The sequence below is a fragment of the Nilaparvata lugens genome, chromosome 9 (genome assembly GCF_014356525.2).
Source record: "Nilaparvata lugens isolate BPH chromosome 9, ASM1435652v1, whole genome shotgun sequence".
NCBI classification, from domain to species: Eukaryota; Metazoa; Arthropoda; class Insecta; order Hemiptera; family Delphacidae; genus Nilaparvata; species Nilaparvata lugens.
In genome coordinates, this window is record NC_052512.1 from 41,822,999 (window position 1) to 41,841,147 (window position 18,149).

The following is an 18,149-nucleotide window of genomic DNA, read 5'->3' on the forward strand; positions in this document are numbered from 1 at the left end:
GTGAAATGTTTCTCCTTATTAATTGTTTTTATAATTGTTCTCTATGATAAATGTAATTCAAGATAGTGTTTCAAAGTTCGACTGTATTTGGTGATTAAGTAAATAGACAATTTTGAATATTTGCAGATCCACTTTCAGTGTGGCTGGATGCACCAACTTGCAGTAACGTGACAGACCAATTGGAGGCTTTGGACAATTATTACAAGATCTACTCATCAATGCAGTCACCGCTGCCCGACCCAATCGCATTCGCCGAGCCCGATCCACTCGGAGCTGGCAGTGTGCCGCAAGTTACCACTGACAATCACACCAACGGTATGTGCTGCCAATACCCAATCACTCTCCGCAAAATCACGCAAAATGCGTTTTTATCAATTTATAAAATTCAAATTCAAGATACATTTTTTATTTCCTTGACGATAATAATTATAGATACAGGGTCTGTATAATAAGTAACCGGACTGACGTCAGGAAATTTTTTATTGACAAAATATGTACAATTTCTCATCAAATATCTTCGAAGTAGTCCCTTTTGGAGTCGATAACACGCTGATACCGGATTCTCAAATCCCTGAATGCTCCATGGAAGTCGGCAACCTCTATGCTGTCTAGAGCCCTCGTCGTAGCACGTTGAACGAGTCCCGAACCGCGTCCCCTTAAGTTGTCAAAATATGTACAATTTTTTTTAGAAATCTTCAAGTAGTCCCCATTGGAGTCGATAACACGCTGATACCGGATTCTCCGATCCCTGAACGCTCCCTGGAGGTTGGCAACCTCTATGCTGTCTAGAGCCCTCGTCGTAGCACGTTGAACGTTTTCCAGAGTCCCGAACCGCGTCCCCTTAAGTTGTCTCTTGATCTTGGGGAACAAAAAGAAGTCCGGTGGTGCCATAGGAGGATGTGGCAACGTTACCGTCGACTGTTTGGCCAACTGCTCGGTGACGAGCAGGCAGGTGTGTGACGGAGCATTGTCGTGATGGAGGATCCACGAATCGGCAATCCCCGGACGGACTCGATGAACCCGGGCGGTTAGTCGACGGAGCACCTCTTCACAAAGAGTTTGTGCAACCCGGCCAAACTGTGAACGACCAGTACTACAGAGAGGTGCTCCGTCGACTAACCGCCCGGGTTCATCAAATCCGTCCGGGGATTGCCAATTCGTGGATCCTCAATCACGAAAATGCTCCGTTGCACACCTGCCTGCTCGCCTCCGAGCAGTTGGCCAAATAGTCGTGGGTAACGTTGCCACATCCTCCTTCCAGCCTCAATGAGTCGCCTCAATGAAGATACACAATGTCTTCTCAGAAGCAACGTGTTGCATCCGAAAAGATACACAAGGAGCTTTAATGTATCTGTTCATACGCAACGGATGCTCAATTGTATCTTCTACAACAATCTCTATTTGCATTGTATGTTAATTGTAAGCGATTTTAGGTCATTTCAAACTATAATATAATGTTACATAACCCTCTAATGGTTGGTCACCAACCACTATAGCTGCCATATCTCAGTTAATATTGGTCCAATCTTTAAAAATCTGGTACCAATCGATAGGCAATTAAATTTACTAAAAAAGTTATTTTTGTAAAGTTTTTGTAAAACAAACGGTTTCTGAGCTATCTAAGAAACAACATTTTAAATAGCCGCCATTTTGTTTTATGAATTTGAAAAATTATCATAATTTTTTTGTAGCTTTGTCTAGTTCTTATAAATGATTGTGCAAAGTTTCAATTTCGTATGTTCAACCATTATTTAGAAAAAAATAATTAGTGAAAAAAGCAAAATGGCCGCTGTGTGAGTAACTGAAAACTTCGGGACAATTTAAATATGATATTTAGATATGTTTTTCACACAGGAAAAATGCTAGAATATTGGTAGGGAGTTTCTAAACACACTCTGTATAGTGAGACTAAAGAAAAATAGTTCGCTTGCATACAGATTGTCGTACAATTTTTCAAATCTGATACATTTTCAAGTTTGAAAGTACTGAAAAATCATAACCTCTTTTAGACTAATTTGCAATCAAAATTCGGGAATTGAATATTAAGGGCTATGACTCAACTCACACTACCTCCACTCAAATCGTACGACTCCAGTCGAGGATACTCCAGTCTCTCGACCTGACGATTTTCTTGCTCATTGTCACTACTTCAGTTCCATGCTACTCCATTTTCTAACCTTACTTAATTAGTAATATAAGATTAAATTTGTCAATACTCAGCATGTAACAAATTTTATAATAATCATTATGAATATGATATGGTCTTCTCAGAAGCAACATGTTGCATCCGAGAAGATACACAATGTCTTCTCAGAAGCAACGTGTTGCATCCGAAAAGATACACAATGAGCTTTAATGTATCTGTTCATACGCAACGGATGCTCAATTGTAACTTCTCAAAAGCAACATGTTGCATCCGAAAAGATACACAAGGAGCTTTAATGTAGTCCATAAGCAACAGATGCTCTTTTGTATCTTCTCAAAAACAAGGGCCCATATGAATAAAACCAGAGCAAATACTCATGAACAAGAGCATGGAGCATACGGTTTTGCTCATGAGCAAAAGGTAGAAGCAAAAGCATTTGCTCATTTTTATATGAATAAGCTTTACCTTATACTCTTACCTTATGCTCCTGAACTCTGGAGCAAATGCTCACGTATTTGAAAAAATTTCATCAGCTGATTCGCTTTTGTAGCCTTACTTTGTTCACAGCCTACTCATCAACTCTGAGTAGAGTAGGCTATGCTTTGTTTTTATAGCTCACGGAAGCGCTAAATATGCAAGTAGGGGGCACCGCTTGTGTTTGTGTCGTCTGCTCTGTTTTCTATTTATGAATAGTTTTCTATTTTAGGTTAGTTGAGTTTAGAATTTTGAAATAATAGCGTGAAAAAATGTCATCTCTATAATAATCTTCAGCATATTCTTATAATATCAATAGCCTTCTTATAATCTTCTACACTCTCATATTCTTAAATGCCCATTTCCTATTTTGTGATGGCTATTTTGTGATCTTTATAAATGAATAATAATATCTAAAATGAATAATACATAAATATCTTTATTGTCACAGAATGTTAACATAATACAGATCACGTATATATCGTAAATATATCAGATCTTTTGTATTTATTCTTATGTAGGAATAATGGTGATTATATCATGGTTGAATCTAAAAAGAGTTTTATAGTTCTCAAAGCAAAAGCATTTGCTCATTTTTTTATGAATGAAAAATACGGTTGTGATCGTATCTGGTACAGTTTCCTCTTCCTCATACGTATTAGTTGAGCCATTTTACTATAAGCAAAAGGTGATAAGCTGCTCTAGACTAGACTCACCTTTTTTGAAGCATTTGCTTCAAAAGTTGAGCAAATGCTCTAGTCTATTCATACAATTTTGAGTACAAGCTTTTACTTTTGAACAAATTCTCAAAAAATGTTTCTGATGAGCATGAGCAAAAGGTTTTGCTCACGTTTATTCAAAGAAAATGAAGCAAATGCTCCATATTTTAGAAGTATAAGCAAATGCTCAACTTTATTAATATGGCCCATTATCTCATCTAATTCTTATTACTGTCTTATCTGAAATGATAAAACATCATAAAAACACAAATTTGAAATTGTCAATCACTTTTTAAAAAGTGGTTGACAATTTCAAATTTGTGTTTTCATTATGGAAAAGTACCACAACATCACTCACAACACAACTGTAAGGATAAAACATCACCTCATTGAAAATGCACGGTACTGCGCAACTCAAGTCGAGGCTTGACCAACATGTCGAGTCGACGCTCGACTCAGTCTCACAGTTGTGAGGTCGCGGAGACTAGAATCGACTGGTCTGAGTGTCACCATTTGAAAACACGTCATGCTGCGTCGAGAAGAGACTATAGTGAGGTCCACGTTATAATGACAGTATTTGATCAACTTTGGTTTTGCTATCCTTGTCTATCATTCGACAAAGCCGGTGTTACTATCCTTTTCTAGGTTCACAACGATGCCAATTATGTTTTTGACAGTATGGTAATATAATTAATTAATGCAGAGAATCGGCATCGCTATTCTTCTATCTTCATCCACTGCCATTATAACGTGGTCCTCACTATAGAGTTGCAGTCTCTTTTCTTGAGTCGCGTAAGTGTGAGTTGAGCAATTGCCATTAATATTGCATTTCCAATCATTTTATGATTATGTGTTTTGAATAAATAAATACATTTGTTACAGGTGCTTCAATGAGTTTCAGACAACTGAATGCAAATCCCCTGATTCAGTTGATCAAGATGGAAACTCGTATACAGGAACGAATAGCCTTGCTACAGCGTATCTCCCACAAGGTACAAGTGACTGTCGCCCGATCTGCTGTCATGAATGTTGTTTCACTGCTTTCCTTCAGGTTTGTCAAGTTTCATGAATTTAAATTTATTTGCAAAAGAAACTTAGTTCAAAATAAGTTGAGACTTGAGTAGAATATCCATGTTGCCAAATTGTGCGAAATTTTAATCTTCTCATGCAAGCTTATTAACTAAAGTGAGGTTCACGTTATAATAGCAGTGCAGTACAAAAAGAATTTATTTATCTGTTATTCTTTGACCTACTTTAACACGCGAGTAGTCGCGCGCGCAGCAAATTGCCGCACAATATTGTAACTTTTGTATGTAGCTTTGGGAATTTTCGTTTTCCAAGGTTGGCAGCTCATGTAATCCTCGCTATGACTGTCCTCTAGACAATCTTGAACAGTTTGAGTCCTTGAACAGTTTGAGGATGACAGAATGAACGTTTACTAATTTCAATATATAGCTATTATCTTCCTATTTTATATTCCATCTTCTGATTTAAACTTTTTATTCTATCTAGATGTCGAAAAATTAGTGAAATAAAGAAGGTATATTCATTCCATTCATGAGTAGATTATTTTATCCCATAAAAATGATAAATTCTAACAATAAATTTGCAGTATGTATTTTTGGAATCTCCTCCATGTATAATGTTATTATATACTAGTAAATAGTATATAAATAAATATATGTTTATTTCCAAAAAAAAAACAAACTACAACATCAATTACACAAAATATTAGATAAATTACATACAATAGTTAGTTACAAAAAATTCTTCTAATGTGTCCTCTACTTGTTTAGTTTTTTTCTGTGTGGAAATTGACCTTCTCCACTATGGCGTACCATGTTCTAGAGTAGGTTTTGTTAGTTTTTTTGTGCGTATTATTAATTAGTTAGTGTTTGGTAAGTTATTAGTTGGTTAGTTGTTATTTAAAATAATGTTTTCTATGTTCTGTCTTCCTTCGCTCATCAACCAATTGTGTACTATCGTTTTGAACTTTCTAGGATGATAAATCTGTTTAAAGTTTGCAGGAAGTAGATCATATAATTAACACTCGCGTGTTAATAAATAAGGTAACCTTGAAATCTTGATAAGATTTGCTAAGTTTTCTGTCTCTTGTAAAGTTTTTGTTAAGTGAACGGTTTTCGTGAAATTTGCAATCAAAAATTTAAAATGGCCAACATTTTGAAAATTTTTTATTCTACTTTTTAAAGTTGAGTCTTTATAGAATAAATATTCATGCCATATCAATACAACATTTCGTTCTTGAGATAAAAATTCCTAAGTGAAAAAAACAAAATGGCAGCTATAAGGATAACCGCTGAGTTTTGGACACTTCAAATACGACATTTGTAGTCTCCTATCATCCAGGAACAATACCCTAAAATGTTCTACACTACTTCTGAAACACTCTGTATAATAAACATATAAAATAAATTATTAACCTCTATCATCAAGAAAATGTTTAACAATTTACCCCCAGTTTTTCGTACGTCGGTTAATGTTTGATCACGATTAAATGCTGTACTTTAATCGAGATTAGTGCTAACCAATGCATTTTGGTTTCACAAAACAGAATTTTCAAGCAATAACGCCGATTAAACTAACCGGCATAAACAATTTTCAATTCTGATTAACTTAGTTGGCACCATTTCAACCGCGATTAGTTGAAAAGATGAAAATTTGGTTGCACAAAGGTAAAAATCGAAAAATAACGCTGGTTAAACTAATCGACGTAAAAGATTTTTAACAAGCCATTCACGGGGAATTAAATCTAACTAACGCCGGTTAGGTACCTACTGATAGCTGTGTTCCAATAAGTTTTTGGTAAAAAAAACTAAAAAAATCGAAGTAAGGGCTAAATATATGAATGAATTATTTCATTCATTAATAAAATAGAGAAGTGCATTTAGCTGATATCAGCATTCAAAATTAGATTCTGATTTTTGAGGTTAGTTTTCGATCTGTTCTGTTGTCGTCTGTTAGCAGCATAGCACTTGACACTGGCGACAGACAGAGCATTTTCATGGCGCATGCCTCTGTATTGAATGGTCAAATTCACCGCTTCAATAACATAACCTCATTTTTACCTTAAAACATACCTATCATTATCAGTTCTCTATTATGTAAATATTCTCTCTTATTAGAATTGAAATCAAACTCATTTTTTCTTTGTCTAATAATATTGGACCATGATCGTTTGGTAATATTTTCTCATTTTCAAATTTACCGCTTCAATAAAATAACCTTAATTATTTTGTGTCAGTTAAATTACAGTGTTGCCGGATTGTGAAACCGTTGAAATCTTGGTTAGTTAACCGGTAAACTTAACCGGGATTAAAAACTGAACGATCTTGGTGGAACAGAAATGAATCCGTAAAATTAACGCTGATTTGTTAATTGACGTTAATGTCCATATTTAACAGACAGACATGCAACTGGCCCTTAGTCAAAAACAGTTATTAGTATAACTAATAATATTAGAAAAGACAATATTCGGGTTAGATTCAGTAGTGCAGTAGTTCAGTAGGTTCAGTAGTAGTAGAAGGGGTATTATATTTTGAAAAAGTGGAAGAAAAGGTTTGAAAGAGACATTTAGTTAGCAGAGCTCGTATTTTGAAAACTGGGTAACTGGACTAGAAAATTAGCCTCTATAGTGAGGTCCACATTATAATGGCAGTGTACGATTGACAATACTGTTGCTGTCCTTTTCTATCATGCAACAAAACAGATATCACTATCTCTCTCGCGCTTTGCAATGTTGTCTATTTGCCAGAATATTTTATATTTACTTTTGACAGTGACTATACAAAACTGAACAAACCATATTCTCAGCCGCCATTTTCTTTCTTCATTCTATCAAAATACTGAGTACACAAGTTGTATAATTGATTTAAAATGCATTTTTGAAACAATGAAAAAATTTTAAACATTACTGAACGAGAAACACAAATTAAAATACCTGAAATGACATTTTAAAAGTTGATTACTAACCATCCTAGACTTCATCCATGCTTCAGTTAGCCTACCCATATAGGTTAGACCTACTCGTACCGGTATAAATAATATTGAAAAGTTATTTCAGAATTAATCCATTGAAATTACTTATTTTTAAATAGTATTTCTAATTTTCTATTATTTTTAAAGGAAATTGGAATAGAATACCTACCAAATAACTCAATTTCTGTTGTTTTCAAATTCAGATTGTATCACCGTTTTTTAAATTAGCCGCCATTTCAGGTTTGCAAGTTTTGCTGTCATGAAAGCAAATTTTTGAATCAAATTATGGGAAATATATTTTCGTGATCAATTTGAGATTAAATTGAGTAACAGCTGTGTACAGTCAGTGGCAAAATGGAGAGACTTGGCAACGTTTTTTCCTATCTTTCTTCACTGCCATTATAACGTGGACCTCACTATAGTGTTTCTTTGTTATTAATATTTTTGCATGTATTGTGTTATAGTGGGTCAATGTGCAGTATATCAAGCGCGCTGGCAGGGGTGGGGCTGAGTGATGCGCAGAAGCTAGTGCGCCTCATGTGTCTAATTGCCAATGGCCACACCGTCATGACGTCATCGCCCTCCTCCATGATGACGTCATCACTGGACCCGCTCTCCAGCTGCCTTTCCCCCTCCACCACTAACAGCCTCAGCTGTTTGGCCAGCTGTTTGACAGCTGTCGCCAGCTGTGACGACAACGCCTCTCAGCTGGTCGTACTCATGTGTGCAAATGTAAGTAGGCTACAATTGAAATTGATTTATTTTCTTATTCTTTTACAAAAGTATACATAGTTTACAACATTAAGGGCCGGTTTCCGAGCTCGGGATTTTACTAAGTTCTAGACTTTAAACAGCTGGAGTAAAAAAATTGGCTTACCGAAACGGGGCGTAGTCGTAGTCATTGTCACAGTCACGTTTGAATTAAATTTTAAAAAAACTATAAAATTAAACACAAAATAAGATAAAGAGAGAATAGTGTAAAGTTTCAGATATTTTGAATTATTTTGGAATGTTTAATTCATCAAGGAAAAACGTTTCCGATAATTATAGAAATGAGAAAATAAAAACTGCAACTACTGTTATAAAAACTGCGACTACGCCCCATTCTGGAAAGCTAATTTTCTGACTCCATCTGTTTAAAGTCGTATGTGTAATATTACGGAGCTCCTGAAATTTTCTCAGAAATGAGACTCATGTTAGTTGATAGGGCTTATAAATAGCTATCCATGATATAAATTTGAAGAAAATCGTTAGAGCCGTTTTCGAGAAAACCGTGAAAAACATGGTTTTTTAGTAATTATCCGCCATTTTGAATTCAATTTTATTGAATTTCTTATTGTCGGATCATCATAGTATAAGGACCTTAAGTTTAAAATTTCAAGTCAATCGGTTGATTAGGAATGGAGTTATTGTGTTCACAGACATACACACACACACACACACACACACACACACACACACACACACACACACACACACACACACACACACACAAATAGAAATGCAAAACCGTCAACTTAAATATTAGACCTCACTTTGCTCGGTCATTCATTTTTCGGTCATTTTCCTACCGATTTTTTATGGCCGTTTGCACAGTCAAAGCTTAAACTAAATTTAATCAACTGGTGGCTTAAACTAAAAATGAAACAAATCATAACAAAATAGACTTGATACAGATTTAATCCAGTTTGAAATGAAATTTAGTTTGAACTGTCACTGTGCAAATGACCCTTAGGGTCGGTTAGTTCTAGACTTTAAACAGCTGGAGTCAGAAAATTAGCTTTCCAAAACGGGGCGTAGTCGCAGTTTTTATTTTCTCATTTCTATAATTGGAAACGTTTTTCCTTGACGAAATTGAACATTTCTAAAAAATTCAAAATAGCTGAAACTTTACTCTATTGTCTCTTTATTTTATTTTGTGTTTAATTTTCTAGTTTTTTAAAATTCAATTCACACGTGACTGTGACAATGACTATGACTACGCCCCATTTCGGAAAGCCAAAATGAATAATTTGGTAAAATCAATTTTTATTTTTGCATGTTAAGGAGCTAATGAAAGTGGCTATCGCTTCAAACACACCGCCGTCGACCTTCGCAGTCACCCAGTCGCTAGTGTCGCTGCTCACTAGAAACGGCGGAACTTCGCTGACGTCATCAGCAGGTGAGGAGGAGAAGGAGGAGGCGGTTGGGGCTTCCCCCGCTCTACCGCCATCACCGCAGAGTCCACTGGAGGCGAAAATCAGTCCACTGCTGTTGGCGAATGCTCTGGCTGCGTGTGTCCTGTCCAATCGACTCGAAAGCAAGCATCGACAATGGGCCACCCAACAACTGGTTAGTGCTAGTAATAATTGCATCCGAAAAGATACACAAGAAGCTTCAATGTATCTTTCCATAAGCAACAGATGCTCTTCTGTATCTTCTCAAAAGCAACGTGTTGCATCCGAAAAGATACACAAGTAGCTTCAATGTATCTTTCCATAAGCAACAGATGCTCTACTGTAACTTCTCAAAAGCAACATGTTGCATCCGAAAAGATACACAAGTAGCTTCAATGTATCTTTCCATAAGCAACAGATGCTCTTTTGTATCTTCTCAAAAGCAACGTGTTGCATCCGAAAAGATACACAAGTATACAGATGGAAATTCCCGGGCGGACAAATAATTTATTTTTAGTAGTAGCATTCATCGAATTTCCATCTAGCTGGTTACCCTGTTGTCAATATTTGTAGTAGCAGAAGTCTTCGGGGTGATTTACAGCATTTATTTTGGATTTTCGTGCAATAATAATAATAATACACAAGTATGTTTGATGTATCTTTCCATAAGCAACAGATGCTCTTTTGTATCTTCTTAAAAGCAATGTGCTGCATCCGAAAAGATAAACAAGGATCTTTAATGTATCTTTCCATAAGCTACAGATGCTCTTTTGTATCTTCTCAAAAGCAACGTGTTGCATCCGAAGATATACACAAGTAGCTTAATGTATCTTTCCATAAGCAACAGATGCTCTTCTGTATCTTCTCAAAAGCTTCAATGTATCTTTCCATAAGCAACAGATGCTCTTTTGTATCTTCTTAAAATTAACGTGTTGCATCCGGAAAGGTACACGAGAAGCTTCAATGTATCTTTTCATAAGCAACAGATGCTCTTCTGTATCTTCTCAAAAGCAACGTGGTGTTGCATCCGTAAAGATACAGAAGAAGATTCAATGTTTCCTTCTATAAGCAACAGATGCTCTTTTGTATCGTCTTTGGTTGCGTTCTAGACAAAAAGTGAGAACATTTTTTATTATTAGTTAGATTATCTACAATTTTATTTGATCTAATTACCGTTTTTGTCATAAAAAACGAACTTCATGGAATGTTTCCGTTTGCAGCTGAAATGTCTGTCTTCGAAGTCGCCGCTTCCCGCTCTACATGCGATGGATTCTTTGAATATGGCTGACCTGACTTCGGTAATGGACAGTTCGACATTAGCTCTGTTCCAAGGTCACGAGGATAGAGTGGCTTGTTTGGCGTGGCAGTCCGAGCAAGGTGTACTGGCCTCCAGGTGGTTCATTCAATAAAATATTTATTTATTTTTTCAAATTTAATAACCCCGTACCCCTTGCAGCTGTTGCTGGCTTTGTTGATAATAAGAAAACCTTCTTATCTATTTATATAAAAGCGAAATGGCACTCACTGACTGACTGACTGACTGACTGACTCACTCACTCACTCACTCACTCACTCACTCGCAGAACTAAAAATCTACCGGACCGGACCGGTTCTCTATTGTGATGAGAGAGAGATCTCATCGGGAACATGACGAACACACATGAATGTGCGATCAGAGCTTTTAGCGTTGAGAGTAGGTTACGTTGATCATCTCATATTGATATTGTGAAGTGATGTATACTTTCACTCGTACAATGATCGACACAGCCTAATGCTTGCTGCGATATGGTATGTATATATAAAAGCGAAATGGCACTCACAGACTGACTGACTGACTGACTGACTGACTCACTCGCAGAACTAAAAATCTACCGGACCAAAAACGTTCAAATTTGGTAGGTATGATCAGTTGGCCCTTTAGAGGCGCACTAAGAAATCTTTTGGCAATATTTCAACTAAGGGTGGTTTTTAAGGGTTTAAAGTTCGTCTTTTAGCATGTATATTCTTCTTATTCTCTAAATTGTAATTGGAAAAAGGCCATACAATATGTTAATATAGAACTATAATCTAGAGAGAGTACCTCTTCGAAACAGTTTTAACTGGTAACTAAATAAATAATTTTGTCAGGTTGGCATTAAGTTGAGTTGACTTTGTTAGGTTGGCACCAAGTTGAAGATTGAAATGCATTTATCGCGGAAAAATTGATTAGGCACTGCTACTTCAATCCTGGGAATATTATATTACTAGCCGTCAGGCTCGCTTCGCTTGCCATATCCGTTTAGCCAGACGTTTAGTCGGGACCCCCGACTGGATTTTCCTATATGATAAAAATGCAGGCGAGCGAAGCGAGCCTGCTAATCTCATTCTTGGACGATCCAGTCGGGGGTCCAGGGGGCGGAGCTCCCTTGCTAGACGGATATGGCGAGCGAAGCGAGCCTGACGGCTAGTGAATAAATAAATCTAATGTAATGTATATTTTTGCACAGTGGCTGCGACAGTACGGTTAGAATCTGGTCGCTGAGCAAATGGAGTCTAGAGCAGACCCTTGTGTTTCGTCTTTCGGAAAATGTCTATGGCAGTCAACTGAACGGTCAGCTCATCGATCATCTGGGATGGTCGCCCTCTAAGAAGTTCATTGCTGCTTCTATGAATAACACCATTAACATCTGGTATTTGCCTGGTAAGATTCTATTTCAGTTGAAAATCACTAGTAGTTCTGTGAACGGTAGACCTCACGCAGTATTCTCATCCACAAGTACCTGATTGAAACTATAGACCTTATGGAAATACAGCAATAGACTGGCTTCTCCACACATCTGTGTAATCACTTGTCAGCTGATTTGTGATGAATAATTATATAGTCTGATTTTTACTCCAATATTGGCGTATGAAGGAGGCTCCTTTTTCCTTTTATATTAGTAGTTCTGTGAACGGTAGACCTCACGCAGTATTCTCATCCACAAGTACCTGATTGAAACTATAGACCTTATGGAAATACGGTAATAGACTTGCTTCTCCACATATCTGTGTAATCACTTGTCAGCTGATTTATGATGGATAATTCTATAGTCTGATTTTTACTCTAATATTGGTATATGAAGGAGGCTCCTTTTTCCTTTTATATTATCCTTGAAATTATAAATTTCCGAAAACCTTGTATATAAGTCGATTCGCAATTAAAAAGGAACATATTTGTGAAATTTCATGAAAATCTATTACCGCGTTTCGCCGTAAATGCGCAACATATAAACATTTAAACATTAAGAGAAATGCCAAACTGTCGACTCGAATCTTAGACCTCACTTCGCTCGGTCAATTATCCGCTTTATATCATTAAACATTGTAAATTGGCAATGTAAGAAGTTGTTGATTTCTGAATATTTCGGGGATATGTCTGATAATGGTTTGAGGTAATATGCTTTAACCCTTTTTGATCTTGATTTGAGTTGACTTGTACCATTTATATCAATACCTATTTCTCTTCTTCCAAGTTATAAGTTGACTTATATAATTTCTACCAATACCAATTTCTACTAGTTATAAGTCTGATTTTCACTTTCCTTGCCCTATTACCATAGGTACCTAAGGAAAGTAGGTATTGCTTTCCGAAAAAAATTAAGGTACCCCAATTTCTAAATTTCTATACGTTTCAAGGTCCCCTGAGTCCGAAAAAGTGGTTTTTGGGTATTGGTCTGTATGTGTGGGTGAAATTTGGAACGTAAGGTCCTTACACTATAAGGATCCGACACGAACAATTTCTATCAAATGCAATTCAAGATGGCGGCTAAAATGGCGAAAATGTTGTCAAAAACAGGGTTTTTCGCGATTTTCTCGAAAACGGCTCAAACGATTTTGATCAAATTCATACCTAGAAAAGTCATTGATAAGCTCTATCAACTGCAACAAGTCCTATATCTGTAAAAATTTCAGGAGCTAAGTTCAGGAGAAGTTATAATTTCAGGAGAAGTTATAAGTTGACTTGTATATTTTTTACCAATACCCATTAGATTTATTCAAACTTTTTAAGGTAATAAGTTGACTTGTATCATTTATATCAAACATGAATGATCTTTTCTGAGATGTATCCATTTTACCATGATAATTGACCGAGCGAAGTGAGGTCTAAGATTCAAGTCGACGGTTTGGCATTTCCCTTAATGTTTAAATGTTTATATGTTGCGCATTTACGGCGAAACGCGGTAATAGATTTTCATGAAATTTGACAGGTATGTTCCTTTTTTAATTGCGCGTCGACGTATATACAAGGTTTTTGGAAATTTTGAATTTCAAGGATAATATAAAAGGAAAAAGGAGCCTCCTTCATACACCAATATTAGAGTAAAAATCAGACTATAGAATTATTCATCATAAATCAGCTGTCTAGTGGACTATAATACTACTCGTTCAAAAACATGGAACATCTTCAAATTGTATCTTTCCATCAACGTTAGTAGACAGTTGACTATAATACTACCCATTCAAAAACATTGAACAACTTCAAAATGTATCTTTCCATCAACGTTAGTAGACAGTTGCAGCCAGACCTGATAACAGCGCTCACACTCACATTCCGGGACGACACGTCACGGTACGATAGGACAGAAAGCTCTATGTTTATTTAGGATTTTTGCTAGATATTTTAAATTGATAAATTATTTATTATTTATTTACTAAGTGTTTAATTTATGAAATAAGAGAGTGGGTATGTAGGAAAATTTACTTCGGACTTGAGATTTCAGAAGATTAATTGACTTTTTGTTCTAGTGCTTACATTGTTATATTGTACATACATTTATATTCTAGTGTTTATATTGCATATTGTTTCTTCTGGTACTAATTAAATTGTCTTAGACATCCATCCTAATTACCTTTAACATTTTTGAACTCTCTTCCAGAGCTCAAGCATTAGCTTTTCTGGGAGAGCCCATTATTTCAATATCAAAATAAAAGAAAACATTCGTTGAATATGTTTTTAAATTAGTTTAGATTATAATTAGTTATAACATTATAAGAATGTTTTTGTTTCACTTGTTTGTAAAAAAAAGAATGGCAATAAAATTAATTTTATTTTTGAGAAAACATAACAGGTCAATGTAACTTACTGAGCGTGAGGTCTACTGTTCACAAAACTACTAGTAACTCTACTAATACCATATAGTCTTGAATCCTTTATACCAAAAAAATTCTAAATAAGAACATGTAGAAAAGACACAAAATCGGCATTTTGTGACTTGACTTCTTTTCACTTATCAGTTAGCCTATATTTTGTTTCTCTCCAATCAGTAGAGAGTAGAGAGTTAGTGGGTAGGATATTTTTAATATTGCTTCCGAAGAATGGACATTGATATGCCAATTTATGTACATGCATAACAATATGATTATTATCTATAGTTATAATATTACAAATTGCTTTTTCATATCATATAAAGTTCAATAATTATTTTCTTAGTCTATATTATGTAAATTCATCTATAATTTTGCTGTATTTTGGTAGAGAGTTAGTGGGGAGGATATTTTTAATATTCTTTCCGAAGAATGGACATTGATATGTCCAAAGCTCCGCCAATTTTATGTACATGCATTACAATATGATTATTATCTATAGTTATAATATTACAAATTGCTTTTTCATATCATATACAGTTCAATAATTATTTTCTTAGTCTATATTATGTAAATTCATCTATAATTTTGCTGTATTTTGGTAGAGAGTTAGTGGGGAGGATAGTTTTAATATTCTTTCCGAAGAATGGACATTGATGTGTCCAAAGCTCCGCCAATTTATGTAGATGCATAACAATATGATTATTATCTATAGTTATAATATTACAAATTGCTTTTTCATATCATATACAGTTCAATAATTATTTTCTTAGTCTATATTATGTAAATTCATCTATAATTTTGCTGTATTTTGGTAGAGAGGATATTTTTAATATTCTTTCCGAAGAATGGACATTGATATGTCCAAAGCTCCGCCAATTTTATGTAGATGCATAACAATATGATTATTATCTATAGTTTAATATTACAAATTGCTTTTTCATATCATATACAGTTCAATAATTATTTTCTTAGTCTATATTATGTAAATTCATCTATAATTTTGCTGTATTGTAAGCCATTGTATATAAGTGTATAAGCCAGTATATATTGTAATCTACATAAATAAAGTACTCAATCAATCAATCAGTTTTGGCTAAATTCTATTCGATTTTATTCTATTCTATTCCTGATGTTGCAGAGATCAGCCTGGTTGGTGTGGGCAGTGAATACCTGCTGGAGTCGCAGGCAGGGGCTCAGATCACGTGCCTGTGTTGGCCAGTGACGCGTCACAGTGTCGAGGCGGAAGCCGAACATCTGCTTGTCGGACAGATCGACGGAACGGTCACTTTGGTCATCGTGCAAGCGGGTCTCATTGTCAAGGAGCAGTTGCTTCATTGCTCGCAGAAATTCAGTGAGTACAGTCCGGGTCCCGTAGCTTTGCCTAGCGCAGGCGCTGGCTTACATTGAGCATACATGAGAGAGGCAGAGAATTTGACTTCGGATTATTGTTAGGGGGTTTTTAGTGTATATGAAACTCGATGTCGTCACGTCCCAGGGTGGTCGACAGCTTGGGGGGAGGGGGGTAAGTTGTAAAAAACGCGCGTTTATAAAATCGCCTGTCCTGCAGTTACTATTCATAGTACAGCTTTTAATTTTTTCTCAATTTTATGTACACATAACTGGCTTTCAATGTGGTCCTATACTTTTTTGCGATAAACCGCATAGTTTTTCCATAAAAAAATAAAATATCTCGAAAAATGTATTTTTTTATTATGGACTTTTTGTTATTTCTCGAATATTCAAGTAATTAGCCAACTTAGAGGAAAAGGCTCCCAATAAACGTTGTAGGCCGTTTCTTGCTGAATCAAATGATGTATATAGTTTGGGGGTTACGATCATAGATGCGGCGGTGGGAGGGGGATAAGTAGCACTGTTACGCTGCGGCGCGGTCCTCCCCCATGATTAATGTGCGTAATGGCCTGTCTATCGCATCGCTCCTACTAGTCTATGCATTCAAATTATATATTTCAGGAACGCTATCTTATGTATTTTCGGTCGCTGAACACGATTTTTCAACTCTCAAGCCTTAATAATTGATAATTCTCATCATAATATACTAATTATGGTCAAAATTACAAACTTCATCTCATTATCATTATTTATGATTACATTGTAATGATAAACCATCCTGTTAGGAATCCTATATGTGTTTCTCAATCGATAAAAAACTGATATTCCATCAAGATAGAATAATTATTCGATTTAGTTCAATGATCACTTTGGAATTGCGAAAGTCAAGTAATGGAGTAAGTTAAACAAATAATATAGGTACCCCATATAGAGCACCGTGTAACAGGAGTAAAATATTTTCTTAATAAAATTTACAGTTGAAACACAAATAATGCCAATTACTCCCATGTGATATGACTAAATATTTGATTACAAAGGAAATACAACTCTAAAGCTGAGTTTACACCAAAGCTATTAAGGAGATGTTAATATAACTTAATCTTTATAGATTCTATTAGATTGAACATAACTTATCATACATATGATAGACATATGTGTTTGCCAAGTTCCGTTCAATCTAATAGAATCTATAAATATTAAGTTATTAACATTTTGTTAATAACTTTGGTGTAAACGCAGCTTTATCAACTGATTTCTGTAACTTATATCTACTCATCTGGCTGAGTTCGACTGATTGTCTTGGGGTGGTACTTGAATGAAAGTGGAATGAGAGATCTCTTTGTTGAATTTGAAATATTTGGAGAGAATACTGTTGGAAATCTATTGAGGGGAGATAAGTATAATTAAGGTGTGAGAGCAAGCAATCAATTCAATTAAACAACTACAAGGACTCATGAACGGTTCAAATATGAGAGATTGTCAAAGTATATTTGAAAGAAGTCAGGAGCTATTTGTAGAGTTTTTTTATAATCAAAATCAATGACTACTTGAAATATTTATGACTGATTAACATAGTTTAAATTATCTTAAATTGTATTCATGGTCATAAGGATGGACTCTTGTATTGCACATAGAAACTGTTCGAGAAAAGATCCCATAATTTTTTCATTCAATCACACAAACTATGTTATAAAGTCTGTGTCATATCTAGAAAATATAAAAAATACCCATAGAAGTGAAAAATAATTTCCAATAAGGAAACATTAACTCTATACAGTCAATACACTGACTCTCTGTCAAATGAAACCTTGAAAATTTAATAAATGTGACAACCGATCATGCTTTAGAGCAAACCCTCATTAGATCATCCAAAACTGAGTGATTGGAATAGCTAGTTCTTCAAAGGCTTTCCTAAAATGGCTGCTACTACATAAATAAATCTTCCATCAAAGATATTCTGTTCAAGTATGTTGACATCATTATGGATATCACTGGAGACTGTGAAGAAAGTCATCTAATGAAGTAAAACAAGAATAATGAGAAATGAGAATGATTTCCAGAAGCATAATCTTCTCAAGAGAACATAACATTTTTCTTCAAGACTCTGATGGACAACAGAATCTGCATAATGTTATCAATGGTCTGGAAGCAAGTGAAGAAGTGTATGATTCTCTTTTGAACGTATAGAAAGAAATAGTTATT

General features: G+C 35.3%; 1 protein-coding gene across 1 annotated transcript in view; it reads left to right on the top strand.

Annotated features, from left to right (window-relative positions):
* LOC111056308 (probable E3 ubiquitin-protein ligase HERC1) overlaps nt 1-18,149 on the top strand; it is a 151,523-nt gene that overhangs the window by 33,709 nt on the left and 99,665 nt on the right. The window contains exons 13-20 of the mRNA XM_039435338.1: nt 63-75; nt 127-315; nt 4,222-4,390; nt 7,800-8,067; nt 9,382-9,666; nt 10,712-10,884; nt 11,978-12,171; nt 15,736-15,948. Coding sequence (XP_039291272.1) covers nt 63-75; nt 127-315; nt 4,222-4,390; nt 7,800-8,067; nt 9,382-9,666; nt 10,712-10,884; nt 11,978-12,171; nt 15,736-15,948 — 1,504 coding nt within the window. The remainder of the gene's footprint in view (nt 1-62; nt 76-126; nt 316-4,221; nt 4,391-7,799; nt 8,068-9,381; nt 9,667-10,711; nt 10,885-11,977; nt 12,172-15,735; nt 15,949-18,149) is intronic.